Raw genomic sequence first — 15530 nt, 5'->3', positions numbered from 1 at the left:
TTGAAGGATGCCCATTTATGTACTACTGTATAGTCTTGGATATATTATGCTGGAGTCCAGGGCTAGAGCTAGAGATATAGAAATCTTTAATAAGTGGGGAATAGTTAAAACAATGAAGCATGTTGGCATGAAAAAAATATTTTAGGTTAGACTCTTTAGTCACATCAACAAAAATAAGCCTGGAAAAAAATCTGTGTATCAGTGAGAGCCAAAAAATAGAAGTTAGAAATACAGGAGAAAAATTAATAGAGCTCTGTTGTACAAATATTAGGAATGCACTCAGCTTCAGGTAACAATGTCTTATTTATAATCTCTTAAATGAACTAGGTTTTATTTTTTTTCACATTACAAGATGTCGGAAGGTAGACTTTGCTGATGTCAGTTAAAGACCTTTTAGACCGGGTTCTTTTTCTATCTGTTCGTATTATCATCTTTAACATGTGGTCTTCCAAAGCTCGTCATTGCTGCACCTTTAGGCCTCGCATTACTATTAAATACAGGAATAAAGGAGCCAAGAAAAGCGCGTTCTCCACATTAAGCTTTGTATTTTAATCTGGGAAAGAAAATATTCCATAGAAGATCTTGTTCTATATCTCATTAATCAAATCTAGGTTACATGCTTCTCTTAAACCATTCCCTGGCCAAGTGACATTGTATTATCATGTTTCATCAGGGGGCTAGGATAAGGACTTACCCTCTCCCAAAATTGAGAGATCTCTACCTAAACAGATAGGTGTTGTGTTAGCAGGAAATGAGGATGGGATAGGCTTTGGGATAGTTAACATATATAGTAGCTAACGACAGAAGAAATTTCAGAAACAATGGATGACCAATAGTATCAAATTTGGAGAGTAAGTAAGATAAAGACTGAAAAGTGATTACTATATGTGATATTTTATATATAGACTATGTGGGCTGAATCCCTTGTGACTTCTCTAAAAGGATGTTCTGGAGTGGAAGATAGCTTATTTTGGTTTGTCCAATAAATGAAATGTATAATTTAAAATAACCTTACGTGTAAAGGGTTTGAGAAAGAAAGGGAAAATGAGAAGGAATCCCTCTATCCTACCCTTGACAGATTTGATTTTGTTCAATTGTTTTATTGAGGTCATAATGGTTTATAAAATTGTGTAATTTCAGGTGTACATTATTATAATCTGTTTCTGTATAGACTGCGTCGTGCTCACCACCAATTGTCTGATTTTTATCTGTCACCATATATATGTGCCCCTATACCCCTTCCACCCCGTCCCCACAAGCCCCTTACCCTGTGGTAACCACTTTTAATCTATTCTCTTTATCCAAATGTTTGTTTTGACAGATTTGATTTTTAAAAGAGAGCTTCTATGTGTAACAGATCAAGGGGAGTGAAAAGTTGAGATGAAGGAAAAAGGTTGATTGAGGCTTCTAGATACTTGGGGAGATATAAAGTATACTTGGAGGTGCTGGCCTTGAAGAGAATCATCTTTCTGAGGCTCAATTACTTTATTTGTGAAATGGGGATAATAAAACTAAACCTATATTATGGAGTCATTAGGAAGTTTGAAAGAGATCATGTACATAACACAATGCTCTGCATATAGCAGACACTCACTCAAATGGTATCTGTGATCATTATAATTGATTAATAATTATTAAGTATCATCATTGTATTTACTAATCTTTACTCTCAAATATCCAATATTTTATTTTATTTTAAATTTGTCATTAATTAATCTATTTATTAAAAGTGGTCAAGGACCAAAGATGATATCATGTCATGAACCAAGTATCATAATTATTAAGTCCTGTGTACCTAAGTTCCATTTAAATTCTAAAAGCCCAAGGTAAGCAGTGATGGGATGTCTTCAAGTGTTTTTGTCTTGGGGATCTCTATAAGCCCATTGAAGTAAGAGAATATTAGTGGGCTAAGAAAGATGCAGGTAAGATAATATAGAATTTGTGTGAAAGTAATAACAGTGATGTGACAGAAGAGAAAACGTTTATTTGATATGAAGACATTTAGGGCAACAGTCTGGAGAATGATCCATAAATTTTTGAAAAAAATGCAAAAGAGGTATAATTATGGGATGAAAATTAAAGTAACCCCTTTAGGCTTTATCTGCAAAATTTACAGTCACCTTTTCCCTCAGATATCCCCTTTACACAGTAAATTTATTGCTAACCTTATTTTTTCCAAAATCTTCATTTTTCTCCTCTCCATCAATTATATCTAACTTAATTAGCAAGGTAAAGTGGGAATCTATGTTTGTGCCAGTGATACTTTTTTTATTTTCATTCTCAGGCCACTTGAAAATCAGCTCTTCTGTCCCAGCGAATGGGTGCACTAAATGACTCTGTGGTCACTGAGTTCGTGTTACTGGCCCTGTCTTGTCCTTGGGAGAAAAAACTTTTTCTCATTTTAGTATGTTTTTTGCTCTACTTAGGGGTTATCTTGGGAAACCTTTTTGTTTTTTTTTTGGTAATTTTTGATTCTCACTTACATTCTCCTATGTACTTCCTGCTGGCCAACCTATCCCTCATTGACGTGGGCCTTTCCTCTACCACAGTCCCCAAGATAGTCACAGATCTTTTATATGAATACAAAGTAATTTCTTTCCAAAGTTGTATGACACAGATATGCTTCATCCACATAATAGGAGGAGTGGAGATGGTGTTACTCGTAGCCATGGCATTTGACAGGTGCACAGCAATCTGTAAGCCTCTTCACTACCTGAAAATCATGAACCCTAAAATATGTGTTTTATTTGTAATCACTGGGTGGATAACTGGGGTGATCCATGCTGTGTCTCAGTTTTTATTTGTTATAAATTTGCCTTTTTGTGGACCTAATAAAGTGGACAGCTTTTATTGTGACTTTCCTAAGATCATAAAACTTGCATGCACAAATGGAGCCAAGCTTGAGTTTATTGTTACTGCCAACAGTGGCTTTATGAGCATGAGCACTTTTATCCTGCTAATTCTTTCCTATTCATTCATTCTGGTCACCGTCTGGAAACGTTCCTCAGGAGACTTATCCAAGGCATTTGTCACTTTGTCATCTCATATGACTGTGGTTTTTTTGTTTTTCACTCCATGCATGTTTCTCTATGTCTGGCCTTCTCCCCCACCATCACTTGATAAAAATCTGTTTATTGTTGACTTTGCTATCACCCCTGTCTTGAATCCTGCCATCTATACATTAAGGAACAAAGATATAAAGGTAGCAATAAAAAGATTGCACAAAAAGATATCTTATTCCAGATTTTGTTGACCACATCATTTTTTGGAGCTTTAAAACTGTTCATCCAACTGCACGCTGGTCCATCTCCACTTAAGGGCCTCAAATTTAACATATCCAGAACAAACTCATCATCTGCCATCTTTAACCTGCTACTATTTCATAAGTATAAGTAGTATAAGGGGTATAAGACCACTACAATCATGGGAAATGTAAATCCATCATACGAAAGAATTGATATTCTTACAGAGAACAGCATGGCCTGACAACATTTTAATTTTTGGTTATATGCAAATAAAAGGACGTGATAACATAATTTCTGCTATTCACAAGGTCTAAAAATAACCTGAAAATTTGTTGTGATCAATATTAAGAATCATCACATTGAGTTGTTATATATGTAGATCCAATGGCTTTATTTATTATTTAAAAAAGACGCAGAGACAATGTCTGAGTGCAAGTGGTCTATTTGGAAGACACTCCTAGAAGAGACTGGTTCAGAAGTGGGGACGTGAAACACAGAAGGAAAGAATGCCAATACAGGGTGTATTAACTGGTATCTAACTACTGTGGACAACTGGGGTGCAGTCTTGCTGTGGCCCTCTGAGAGACTGTATAGATTCTATGACTTATAGTTGTCCCACTTGAGAGGTAAGGAACCTATGTGTTTCTGTATTGGTGTAGCTCTGATGCATTAATTCCATGGCAGTTCCAGGCTTCCCCACAAAGTGGATTAACCACTTTTGATATCCAAAGAAATGCCCTCAGGCAGAAGGTCTATGGAGCTTGTGGTGTAAAACAATCTACATTCTTGGGAATATTAAGTGCAGAGTGATATGCGTGAGGCACCAAGAGCATCAGATACACTCCATATCTTCCCGTGCTTAGAGGCATTCATGCTCCATGTAAGTTCACTCCATCATTGGTTCTTCAAATACATGAGTGTTAATGGAACAAGCATTAATGGGTACTCTCATTGCACATGTTCCCAGGATGATATTCATCATAGTCCTCCTCTACAACCCATTCTAGATTCCCCTCACATCTATGCAATACTTCTGCTGATCTAAATCACTTGGCCAGATCCACATCCTCCTACCTGAACATACTGACTCCATGATTACCATGTTCCTGTCAGGCTGTAATTGCTGCAATCGCCCATTTACAGTTATCATCAATCATGGTTGAAGCAAGTGTAGCAGCAATCCTATTTCCTCATGACAATAAAGATTAATTATCCATGCATGATAGTAACTTCTTTCTTTGTCTGCTGATCCACAAACACAAAGAAACCAAAATGACCAGGGAGCTACTAAAATTTTAGGTTTATTGAAATGCTTACTCTGTCCCCAGAAGAAGCATTTTCCCCACCCCAGCAGAGGTCAAAGTTGTAAGTCCAGAAAGCTCAAATTCTCCAAGGAAGTAATGGTGAATGGAGCCACTCTTACTATCTACCCTTGGTCTCCAGACCTATGCATTCTGGGACACAATACGTTATAATGTCCGTTGGTTCAAAGTATATGTTGCGTGTGAAAACACAAAATGTCATTCTCAAACTGGCATTTACTTCCTCTTTTACTTGTACCTTTCAAAGGCTATTCCCATGTTCTATCAGACTACAGCTTCTGTTTGATACAGTATATTGCAGCACCAGTGAATCACTTGGTTGTGTGCCCATTGTTGTACTTTCTTGGCTGTCAAGATATTCCTTTGTCTTAAGCAATGTTATGAAGGACATTAGGCATTCTATGTATCTTTGGATCATTTAATGGCCAAGGTACTGCTGTAAAGATAGTCAAAGCCATACCTGGAAAACATGTTTATCCCAGTAAGAAAAATTACCTGTTCTTCCAGCATGGAAGAGATCCAATGTAAACAACTTGCATTCAAGTTGCTGATGAAATGCCTGAAAAGATTAAACTATGTCAAGAGCTGATCATCCACGTATACTTCTGAAATGTCAAACGTTCAATTCTGGCTGTAGCTAGAATAGCCTTAATGAGAAGAGACCATGCTAAAAGAACCCATGGAAAGACTTCACCCTTGCCATTCAGAATTAGTTCATTCATGGGCCCATTTTACAAGAAAGAACCCATGGGAAGACTTCATCCTGCCATTAACAACTTCGCTCATGGGCCCAATGTGCAAGCATTGGAGTAGCTGAGCCAGATTATCAAGTCTGCCATTTAACACTATTCTTGGAGTACAGTAAGATATGGAATGTAAGTAAGAAGTATACATGTCTTTCTTCCTGCTTTCTTCTGGCTAAAGGAGCAATTATACCACATCTCAACATGTAAAATTTACCACTATCTATTTTAAATGACAATCCCACAGTTATGCAGAAATGATAAAACTGACCCCTTGAGAGGGTAAATATCATAGACTAGAGTCATTTGACAATTCCCAGCAAAGTGCTAGGTTTATTGCTACTTTTGTTTTCCTTAAACATATAAAATAGAAAAGTTAACCCATATGGTATGAAATGGAGGAAATAAATAAAGTAACATCTCTAGAAACTAATGAATTAGCAATTAGCAAAAAGTTGAGGTAGGAAATCTGTGCTTTTGAATGTACACTCATAATAATAAAGATACAATGATTAGAATAGCAAAGAAAGCACAGAAGAGACCTTGTATCCTAAAATAAAGGTGGATTCTCAAATCAGGAGTGAATAAATCCATATGATTACAAATAATTAAGCATTCGAACAAACAAAAAAGTTGGGTTCTTCACAGACACAAAAAATTAGATAAACATATTTCACGATAAATTAGCTGGATCAAAATATTTTAAAATTACATCTTAAAGCAACTTTTAAAAATGTAGGTGAAATTTATAAAATTGTGGCACAAAATATACAATTTTAAGCAAGACAACAGAAGTAGAAAACATGAAAAAAGAAAATACTATATTTTACTACCCTAACTTTAAATTTGCCAAAAACAAAAATAAATAGTTCCGGTTTTTCTATTTCCACATATAAGGAGCTTGGAAGCCACTACTCCGTCCTAACGGCAAGTAAACAGTGGAACAGACTGAAAAATCAACAACTCTTCTTGGATCCAAGAGAGAGGAGGACACAGGGCAAACTGCTGCCCCCAAGATTAGAGAGACAGACTGGCAAATACAGGTCATCATGGCTTATTGGAGCAGAGACAAACAACAGAAACTGCCACAGGAACCAACGCTGGGGTAGGAAAACCTGAACCAAAATTGACAATTGCTGGAAGCTCAGTGTGGACAACTCTGTGAGTTGAAAAACTGTCCAGGGGGACCCAGCCATGGGAGGTCCCAACAATATTGTGAGATTTACTTCCAGGGGCTTGACCAGATTCCCAAGGTAAATATCTGATAAAAATCCCCTCAGTCTTCCAGCAGAGAGAGGGGAAAAGGAACATTTTGAAGTATACCAGAGTGCTCTGTTCTTCTTAAAAAGCCCTGCCCTCGGGAGAAACTAATTAACCAGAACCTAAACTCCTGAGGCATTATCAGAGCCTAACTGACAAGGGGAAGGGAACTACCCATCCCCAGCCACTCTTGCCATCCTGTCCCACCTAAGAGGGGGTGAAAAAAACTGAGAAACGCTTGTGGAGTTAACAGTCCACAGTGATAGGCTTACTAAAATACTGAGACCTAATCATAAGACTATAGAACAGTTATCTTCTGCCCACACCTCACCATGACATTACCAAAGGTCTATTTACAGCAGTTCCTTTTATCCAATACATCATATATAGCTATCAAGAAAAAATGGTAAGGCATACCAAAAGGCAAAAACACATTTTGAAGAGACAGAGCAAGCATCAGAACTAGACATGGCAGGAATGTTGGAATTATCAGACCGGGGATTTAAAAGGACTATGATTAATATGCTAATGGCTCTAATGGATGAAGCAGACAGCATTCAAGAACAGACGGACAATATAAGCAGAAAGCTGGAAATCCTAAGACAGAAGAAAAAAGAAATGCTAGAGATCAAAAACACTGTAACAGAAATGATGAATGCCTTTGATTGTCTTATCAGGAGATTGGACATGGATGAGGAAAGTGTCTCTGAACTGGAAGACATATCAATAGAATCCTCAAAAACCAAAATGCAAAGAGAACAAAGAACAAAAAAAACCAGAACTGAATATTTAAGGACTGTGGGGCAACCAAAAACTGTAACATATGCGTAACAGGAATATCAGAAGGAGAAGAAAGAGAGAAAAGAACAGAAGAAATATTTGAAACAATAATGACTGAGAATTTTCCACAAATTAATGTCAAATACCAAAGCACACGTCTGGGAAGCTCAGAAAACACCAAACAGGACATATCATTTTCAAATTACAGAAAACCAAAGATAAAGAAAAAATCCTGAAAGAAGTCAGAGGAAAGAAAATCACCTTATTTATAGAGGAACAAAGATAAGAACTATATCCAACTTTTCCTCAGAAAGCATGCAAGAAAGAAGAGAGTAGAGGGAAATATTTAAAGTATTGAGAAAAAAAAAAAACCACTTAGAAGTCTGTACCCTGCAAAATTATTCTTCAAAAGTGAAAGAGAAATAGCAACTTTCTCAGACAAACGAAAATTGAGGGAATTTGTTGTCAGTAGATCTGCCTTCGGAGAAATGTTTAAAAAAGTTCTTTAAAAGAGAAGGAAAAAAAATATAGGTCAGAAAATCAGATCTACATGAAGAAAGGAAGATCATAGAAGGAATAAGTGAAGGTAAAACAAAAGCTTTTATTTTCCTTATCCTTAATTTATCTAACAGATAAAACTTTGTTTAAAATAAAATAGCAACAATCTATTAATTATGTATGCTTATGTTTATGTTTACATCTTATGTATATATACATATGTATGCTTATGTATGCTTATATATAAGTGAAATGAATGATAGCAATGATACAAGGAGTGGGAGAAAGGAATTAGACTTATTTTGTTATTATAGGTACTCACACTACTTATGAAGTGGTATAGTGTTATTTGAAAGTGGACTTGGATTAGTTGTACATGTATATTCCAAACTCTAGGATACCAATTAAAAAATATAAAAAGAAGTATAAATGATATGCTAAGAAAAAAGAGAAAATGGAACCATATAAACTTCTCAGTTAAAACCACAGAGGGCAGAAAAAGAGTGGAAGACAAAAGTAAGAACAAAGAACAAGGGCAAAAAATAGAGCACAGTAATGAATATGGTAGGTATTAACCCACTATGTAAATAATCCACTTTGAATGTCAATAGTCTAAATGTACCAATTAAAAGACAAAGATTGTCGGAGTGGATCAGAAAACATGTTCCAACTATATGTTGTTTATGAGAAACCCACTTTATTTATTTATTTTTTAAATGTTTTGTTTATTGCAGTAACATTGGTTTATAACATTGTATAAATTTCAGGTATACATCATTATACTTCTATTTTTGCATAGATTACATAATGTTCACCACCCAAATACTAATTACAACCCATTACCACACACATGTGCCGAATTATCCCTTTCGCCCTTCTCCCTCCCCACTTCCCCTCTGGTAACCACCAATCCAATCTCTGTCTCTATGTGTTTGTTTGTTGTTGTTATTATCTACTATTTAATGAATGAGATCATATGGTATTTGACCTTCTCCCTTTGACTTATTTCACTTTGCATAATACCCTCAATGTCCATCTATGTTGTCACAAATGGCTGGATTTCATCGTTTCTTATGGCTGAGTAGTATTCCATTGTGTATATATACCACATCTTCTTTATCCATTCGTCCCTTGATGGGCACTTAGGTTGCTTCCAAGTCTTGGCTATTGTGAATAACGCTGCAATGAACACAGGGGTGCATGTATCTTTACACATTGATGTTTTCAGGTTCTTTGGATAAATACCCAGCAGTGGAATAGCTGGATCATATGGTAGCATCTCAACAACAAAAAAACTAACAACCCAATTAAAAAATGGGCAAAAGATCTGAACAGACATTTATCCAAAGAAGTTATACAGATGGCCAACAGGCACATAAAAAGATATTTAACATCATTAACTATCAGGGAAATGCAAATCAAAACTACAACGAGATATCACCTCACGCCCATCAGAATGTCTATAATTAACAAGACAGGAAACAACAAGTGTTGGAGACGGTGTGGAGAGAAGGGAACTCTCATACACTGCTGGTGAGAGTGCAAACTGGTGCAGCCATTGTGGAAAACAGTATGGAGATTCCTCAAAAAATTAAGGATAGAAACACACTTTAAATATAAAGACACATATAGACTAAAAGTAAATGGATGGCAAAAAATATACCAAACCAACACATATCAAAAGAAAGCAGGAGTAGCTATATTAATTTCAGACAGAGCAGACTTCAAAGTAAGGAAAATTATCAGAGATAAGAGGGGCATTACATAATGATAAAGAGGTCAATTTTTTCTTGTATCTATATGCCTGCATTAAGGAAAAAGAAAGACCTCAAATAAACAACCTAACTTTACACCTCAAAGAGCTAGAAAAAGAACAAACTAAGCACAAAGTTAGCAGAAGGAAGAAAATTACAAAGATCAGAGCAGAAATAACAAAATAGAGGCCAGAAAAACAATAGAAAACATCAACAAAATAAGAGCTCCCCCCCGTGTTTTATCAAGAAATAATTGACATACATCACTGTATAAGTTTAAGGTGTACATCATGATGGTTTGATTTACATCTATTGTGAAATGATTACCACAATAGAGTTAGCTAATATCCATCATCTCATATAGATACAATAACAAGAAAACAAAAATAAATTCTCCTTGTAATGAGAACTCAGGATTTACCCTCTTAACAATTTTCATATATATCATAAAGCAGTGTGAACTACAGTTGTAATGTTGTGCAATACAATCCTAGTACTTATTTATCTTATAACTGAAGTTTTACCTTTTAACCACCTTCCTCCAATTCCTCCTCCCCTCAACCCCCATCTCTGATAACTACAAATCTGATATCTTTATCTATGAGTTTGATGTTTTTGTTTTCTTAGATTACACATATAAGTGAGATCATATGGTATTTGTCTTTCTCTGTCTGACTTATTTCACTTAGCATAATGCCTGCAAGGTCCATCCATCTTGTCACTAATGGTAGAATTTCCTAATTTTTTATGGCTGAATAATATTCCAATATGTATGACATTTTCTTTATCCATTCTTCTGTTGATGGATACTTAGATTCTTTCCATGTCTTGGCTATTGTAAATAATGCTGCTATGAACATGGGGGCACAGATACCCTTTTGAGTTAGTGTTTTTGTTTCCTTTGAATATATTCCCAGAAGTGGAATTGCTGGATCATATGACAGTTCTGTTTTTATTTTTTTGAGGAACTTGCATACTTTTTTCCAAAGTGGCTGTACCAATTTACAATCCCACCAACAGGGCACAAGCGTTCCCTTTTCTCCACATCCACACTAGCATTTGTTATCTCTTGTCTTTTTGATGATGACCATTCTAACAGGTGTGAGGTGATATTTCTTGTGGTTTTAATTTGCATTTGCTTAAAGACTAGTGATGTTATACATCTTTTCATGTAACTGTGTATCTTCTTTGGGAAAATGTCTATTCAGTTTCCTTGTCCATTTTTTAATTGGAATGGTTGTTTTTTTGCCTTTGAGTTACATGTGTTCTTTATATATTTCGCATATTAACCCCCTATCAGATATATAGTTTACAAATATTTTTTCCTATTTCATAGGTTGTCTTTTTACTTTTTTTTTTTTTTTTTTTTTTTGGTGAGAAAGATTGGCCCTGAGCTAACATTTGTTACCAATCTTCCTCTTCTTCCTTGAACATCCACACCAATCTTCCTCTACCTTGTATGTGGCACACCACCACAGCATGGCTTGATGATCATGTTGTAGGTCCATGCCCAGGATCTGACCCCATGAACCCTAGGCTGCTGAAACAGAGCACATGAACTTAACTGCTACACCACCGGGCTGGCCCCTCACTTTGTTGATGGTTTCCTTTCCTGCGCAGAAAGTTTTTAGTTTTATGTAGTTCCACTTGTTTGTTTCTGATTTTGTTGCTTGTAGTTTAGGTGTGATTTCCAAAAAATCATCAGCAAGACCAACGTCAAGTAGCTTTTTTCCTATGTTTTCTTCTAGAAGGTTTCAGGTCTTACATTTAAGTCATTAGCACATTTTGAGTTAATTTTTGTGAATGGTGTAAAATAGAGGTCTATTTTCATTTTTTTACATGTGAATATTTAATTTTCCCTGCACCATTTATTGAAGAGACTGTCTGTTTTCTACTGAGTATTCTTGACTCTCTTGTCAAATACTATGATGCACTAAAAACATACTTGTTTGGCTTTATTTCCGGGCTCTTGATTCTGTTCCACTTGTCTATTTGTTTTTATGCCAGTACCATATTTTTGTAAGTACTCAAGCTTTATAGTATAGCTTGAAGTCAGGAAGTGTGATGCCCCCTGCTTTGTTCTTCTTTCTCAGTACTTCTTTGGCTATTTGGGATCTTTTCTGGTTCCATATAAATTTTAGGAGGGTTTTTAGGAAAGTCTGTAAAAATTGCCATGGAATCCCGATAGCGATCACATTGAATTCATAGATGGCTTTTGGTAGTGTTGACATTTTAACAATATTAATTCTTCCAATTTATGAACACAGGATATCTTTAATTTATTTATATCTTCCTTTTCTTTCATCAATGTCTTGTAGTGTTCAGAGTAGAGGTCTTTTACCTCCTTGGTTAAATTTATTCCCAAGTATTTTATTGTTTTTGATGCCATTATAAATGAGATTAATTTCTTTGTCAGAAATAGTGTTAGTTTATAGAAACGCAACTTTATTGAATTCATTGATTAGTTCTAATCCTTTTTTTAGTTGAATCTTTAGGATTTTCTATATATAAAATTATGTCATCTTCAAATAGAGACAATTGTACTTCTTCTTTTCCAATTCTGATGCCTTTTATTTCTTTTTCTTACCTGATTGCTCTAGCTAGGATTCTAGTACTATGTTGAATAGGAGTGGTGGGAGTGGGCACCCTTGCCTTGTTCTTGATCTTAGAGGAAAAGCTTTCAACATTTCCCCATTGAGTATGGTATTAGCTGTGGGCTTGTCATATATAGCCTTCACCATGTTGAGATATGTTTCTTCTATGCATAATTTGTTAAGTGTTTTTGTCATGAATGGATGTTGAATTTTGTCAAATGCTTTTTCTACATCTATTATGATGATATGATTCTTTTCTTTCATTCTAGTAATGTGATGTATCACATTGATTGATTTGCATATGTTGAACCTTTCTTGCATCCCAGGGATAAATCCCACTTGATCATGTTTAATGATCTTTTTAATGTTCTGCTTAATTCAATTTGCTAGTATTCTGTTGAGAATTTTTGAATCTATAACAATGAGGGTTATTGGCCTATAGATTTCTTTTCAAGTAGTGTCCTTATCTGCCTTTGGTATTAGGATAAAGCTGGCCTCATAGAATGAGTTTAGGAGTGTCCCCTCCTCTTTGATATTTCTGGAAGAATTTGAGAAGGATTAATATCCCTCTTTAATAATTTTTTTAACAAAAGAACTTACATATTCACCTTGCATTGGGGCCCACAATTACATAGCCAGTCCTGAGTACAGGCAACATATCTGGAGCCATGATATACAGGACTTCAACAAACTTACTTCTCAACCTTCATCTTCATCTTTACTCCTAAGTATATATGAAGATGATGAAGATGGCTGTGGATGATGCCTCTACCATACACTCTTATGCCTAACTTGCTTGTTCTGGGGTAGGATCATCAAACTTTTGTAACAGGCCAAAGAGTAAATATTTTAGACTTTGTGGGCCACGTGGTATCTGTTACAACTACTCAGCTCTGCTTGTTCTAGCACAAAGCAGCCGTAGACAATATATAAACAAATGATTATGGCTGTGTTTCAATAAAACTTTATTTGAGAAAGAGATGGATGTCCAAATTTGGCCCATGGGTCATAATTTGCCAATTCCTGATCTAGAGTGACAATTTTTTAGCTCTTTTTGTTCAACAATTTAGGATAGTCCCATACCACTTATATCCAGTCAGAATTCAATATGATTTAAGGAAAGAACAATTTACACGAAAAAGTTTATTCATTCGTTCATTCAGCACATTTCAGTGTTATGTGATAAATTTTGGAATGTTTAATAGAAAAAAAGTGTTGGATGGGAACAAATCAAGAATGTTTATGGGAATATCTCCCTTGCATAAAGGCGCTTGTTTGTTTCTAGAAAAAAATATTGACACGTTGGTCTCATTCTTTCCCACTCCATGAATGAGGGCTTCTGCAACACTTGTGGATGACTTCTCACTCTTCCCCAACTCAGTAAATCTAAGTAGGCTCATGGTTCCACATTTCCTATCCTAAATGGTATTTATTTCCCACCTACCCAGCACATTATCTCTCTCAATATACAAGAGAGATTCTTACGTGTTCCTTCTTTCCTTACCTCTCATAACCAAGGAACTCTTCTGATATATTTTCTCTTGGGAAAATTAACATGACTCATAGACCTGGTTCCCAGTAGAAAAATCACTAAAAGGTTGGTTATTAGAGATCTCAGAAGCATCAATGTGTCACTAACACCTTAGTTAATTAGTGCTACTAATTAACTGTATTCCCAATGGGAAAAAACATATATTTTTTCTTGGAGGTGATTATACTATAAAGCAGAAATCAAAATTATTGTTTCTGCAAATGCTACTGCATACCCCATAAAAGAACAGGTAGGTCAGAAAAATGTTCCTAACATTGAACAGTACCACAACAATCTCTCTCTTCTTATATGTCCTTCCACTTTCTGTCTTTCTTTTCCACTTGTCTACTTTCCTTCTGTCTCCAATTACTCCAATCCTTTGGACAGTATTATTACTATTTTAATCACTAAATTATATTTTGCCTGAAAAAGGAGATATTTCTGAAAGAACTGACATTTATTATGTCTCTTTGGTGAGTTGGTGTCTCAAGTATCTTATATGTCTCATCAGTTTCTTCATCATCTTGGACACTTCACATTTTCCATTGTAGGGACCAAATATATCCATGTCTTGTCAATCCATTCCCACTTATGCTCCTAACAGATTACACCAATGGAAATGATTATATGCTCTCATATAGGGAATATTGTGGTCAGTAAGTTCCATCCACTTGGCATATTTGATAAAGCATTTGATGACATTAGCCAATGACTGGGTCAAGAATTAAAGAAAGAATGAACATGGGTTAATAAAACGAGTGTCCATCAGTTCTGAAGAGGACCTCTACTACAAGTGAGCTAAGGTGGTTAAGAGTAGAAATTAAAAGAAAAATTAGTAATTATGGTGCATAAGTGAATAGGACATTGGCAAAATGAGTTTTGAACAGCTTTACTTGTTTGTGTTTTCAGTCTTAGGATGGTTATAATTGCTCTTGACCCCTGATAGGAGAGGAAATTCTCAATCACTAACGTCAGAAGACCTGAATTCTATCTGATTTTCTGCATTATCTACCTGAAAATGTCCCCATGTTCTGAATGGTAAAGCCAAAATATCCAGCAGAGATAGCAACCAACTCTTATGTGACTCTGCCTCCAGAGAATTTCTGATTCATTAATGTTTTCTAAGAAATCAAAAGAACTAAATATTTTTTTAACTGGTTTGGATACAGTCTTCCCTCACGCTCCACGCATAAACTCAGTATTTTAGGATTAACTAACTAGATGTTAGAACCAATTCTTAGTAAGTCTTGAATGACTTTAAAAAGGGTAATGACCACAACATACTAGTATGTAGTTACTGGTAAGTCTGGTTTCATTACATATTTTTAGAATTTCTATTTAGACAGATTTCTTCAGTTAGTCTTATCTGTTTTAGAAAATATAAGGGACTATTAGGAAGAATAAAACTAAGCTGGCAAGCTAAAGGGGTGGCTTATATTAGTGCTTTTCTAATGTTTTCAGTGTATGACTTGCCTTTTCCAAGTAACGGACACACCAGGATTCTATAAAATGCCATCTAGTTGCCAGTCATTTATCTTCTTTGACTCAAAACTCATTCACATATATTCATTTTTCTCTAAAAAAGGAAGCATGTACATTTCTGGTTAAAATTTTGCATGAACACCCAGGTTTTCTTCACAGTACATCCAGTAATTGTCATTCACTGACTGAGAAATGGCAGTTTAACCAGGGCTAGTAAAACTATGAAACTAGTGCCAAAAAAAAAAAATAATAATCATCTACCTCTAACTGTGACATATATGCATATTCCTGTCCCTCCATAAATCCCACAGTATTCTTCTT

The 15530-nt window shown here is 35.4% G+C and overlaps 1 protein-coding gene across 1 annotated transcript; it reads left to right on the top strand.

Moving 5' to 3' along the window:
* The first annotated feature begins 2317 nt into the window (after positions 1 to 2317).
* On the top strand, positions 2318 to 3253 carry LOC131405907 (olfactory receptor 4F15-like). Its single transcript, XM_058541141.1, has one exon. It carries the CDS (start codon positions 2318 to 2320, stop codon positions 3251 to 3253), a length of 936 nt encoding a protein of 311 aa, XP_058397124.1.
* Positions 3254 to 15530: the final 12277 nt, after the last annotated feature.

The sequence above is a fragment of the Diceros bicornis genome, chromosome 5 (assembly GCF_020826845.1).
Source record: "Diceros bicornis minor isolate mBicDic1 chromosome 5, mDicBic1.mat.cur, whole genome shotgun sequence".
Lineage (NCBI taxonomy): Eukaryota > Metazoa > Chordata > Mammalia > Perissodactyla > Rhinocerotidae > Diceros > Diceros bicornis.
The sequence above is the reverse complement of the archived record's forward strand: the minus strand, read 5'-3'. Positions and strand labels throughout refer to the sequence as shown.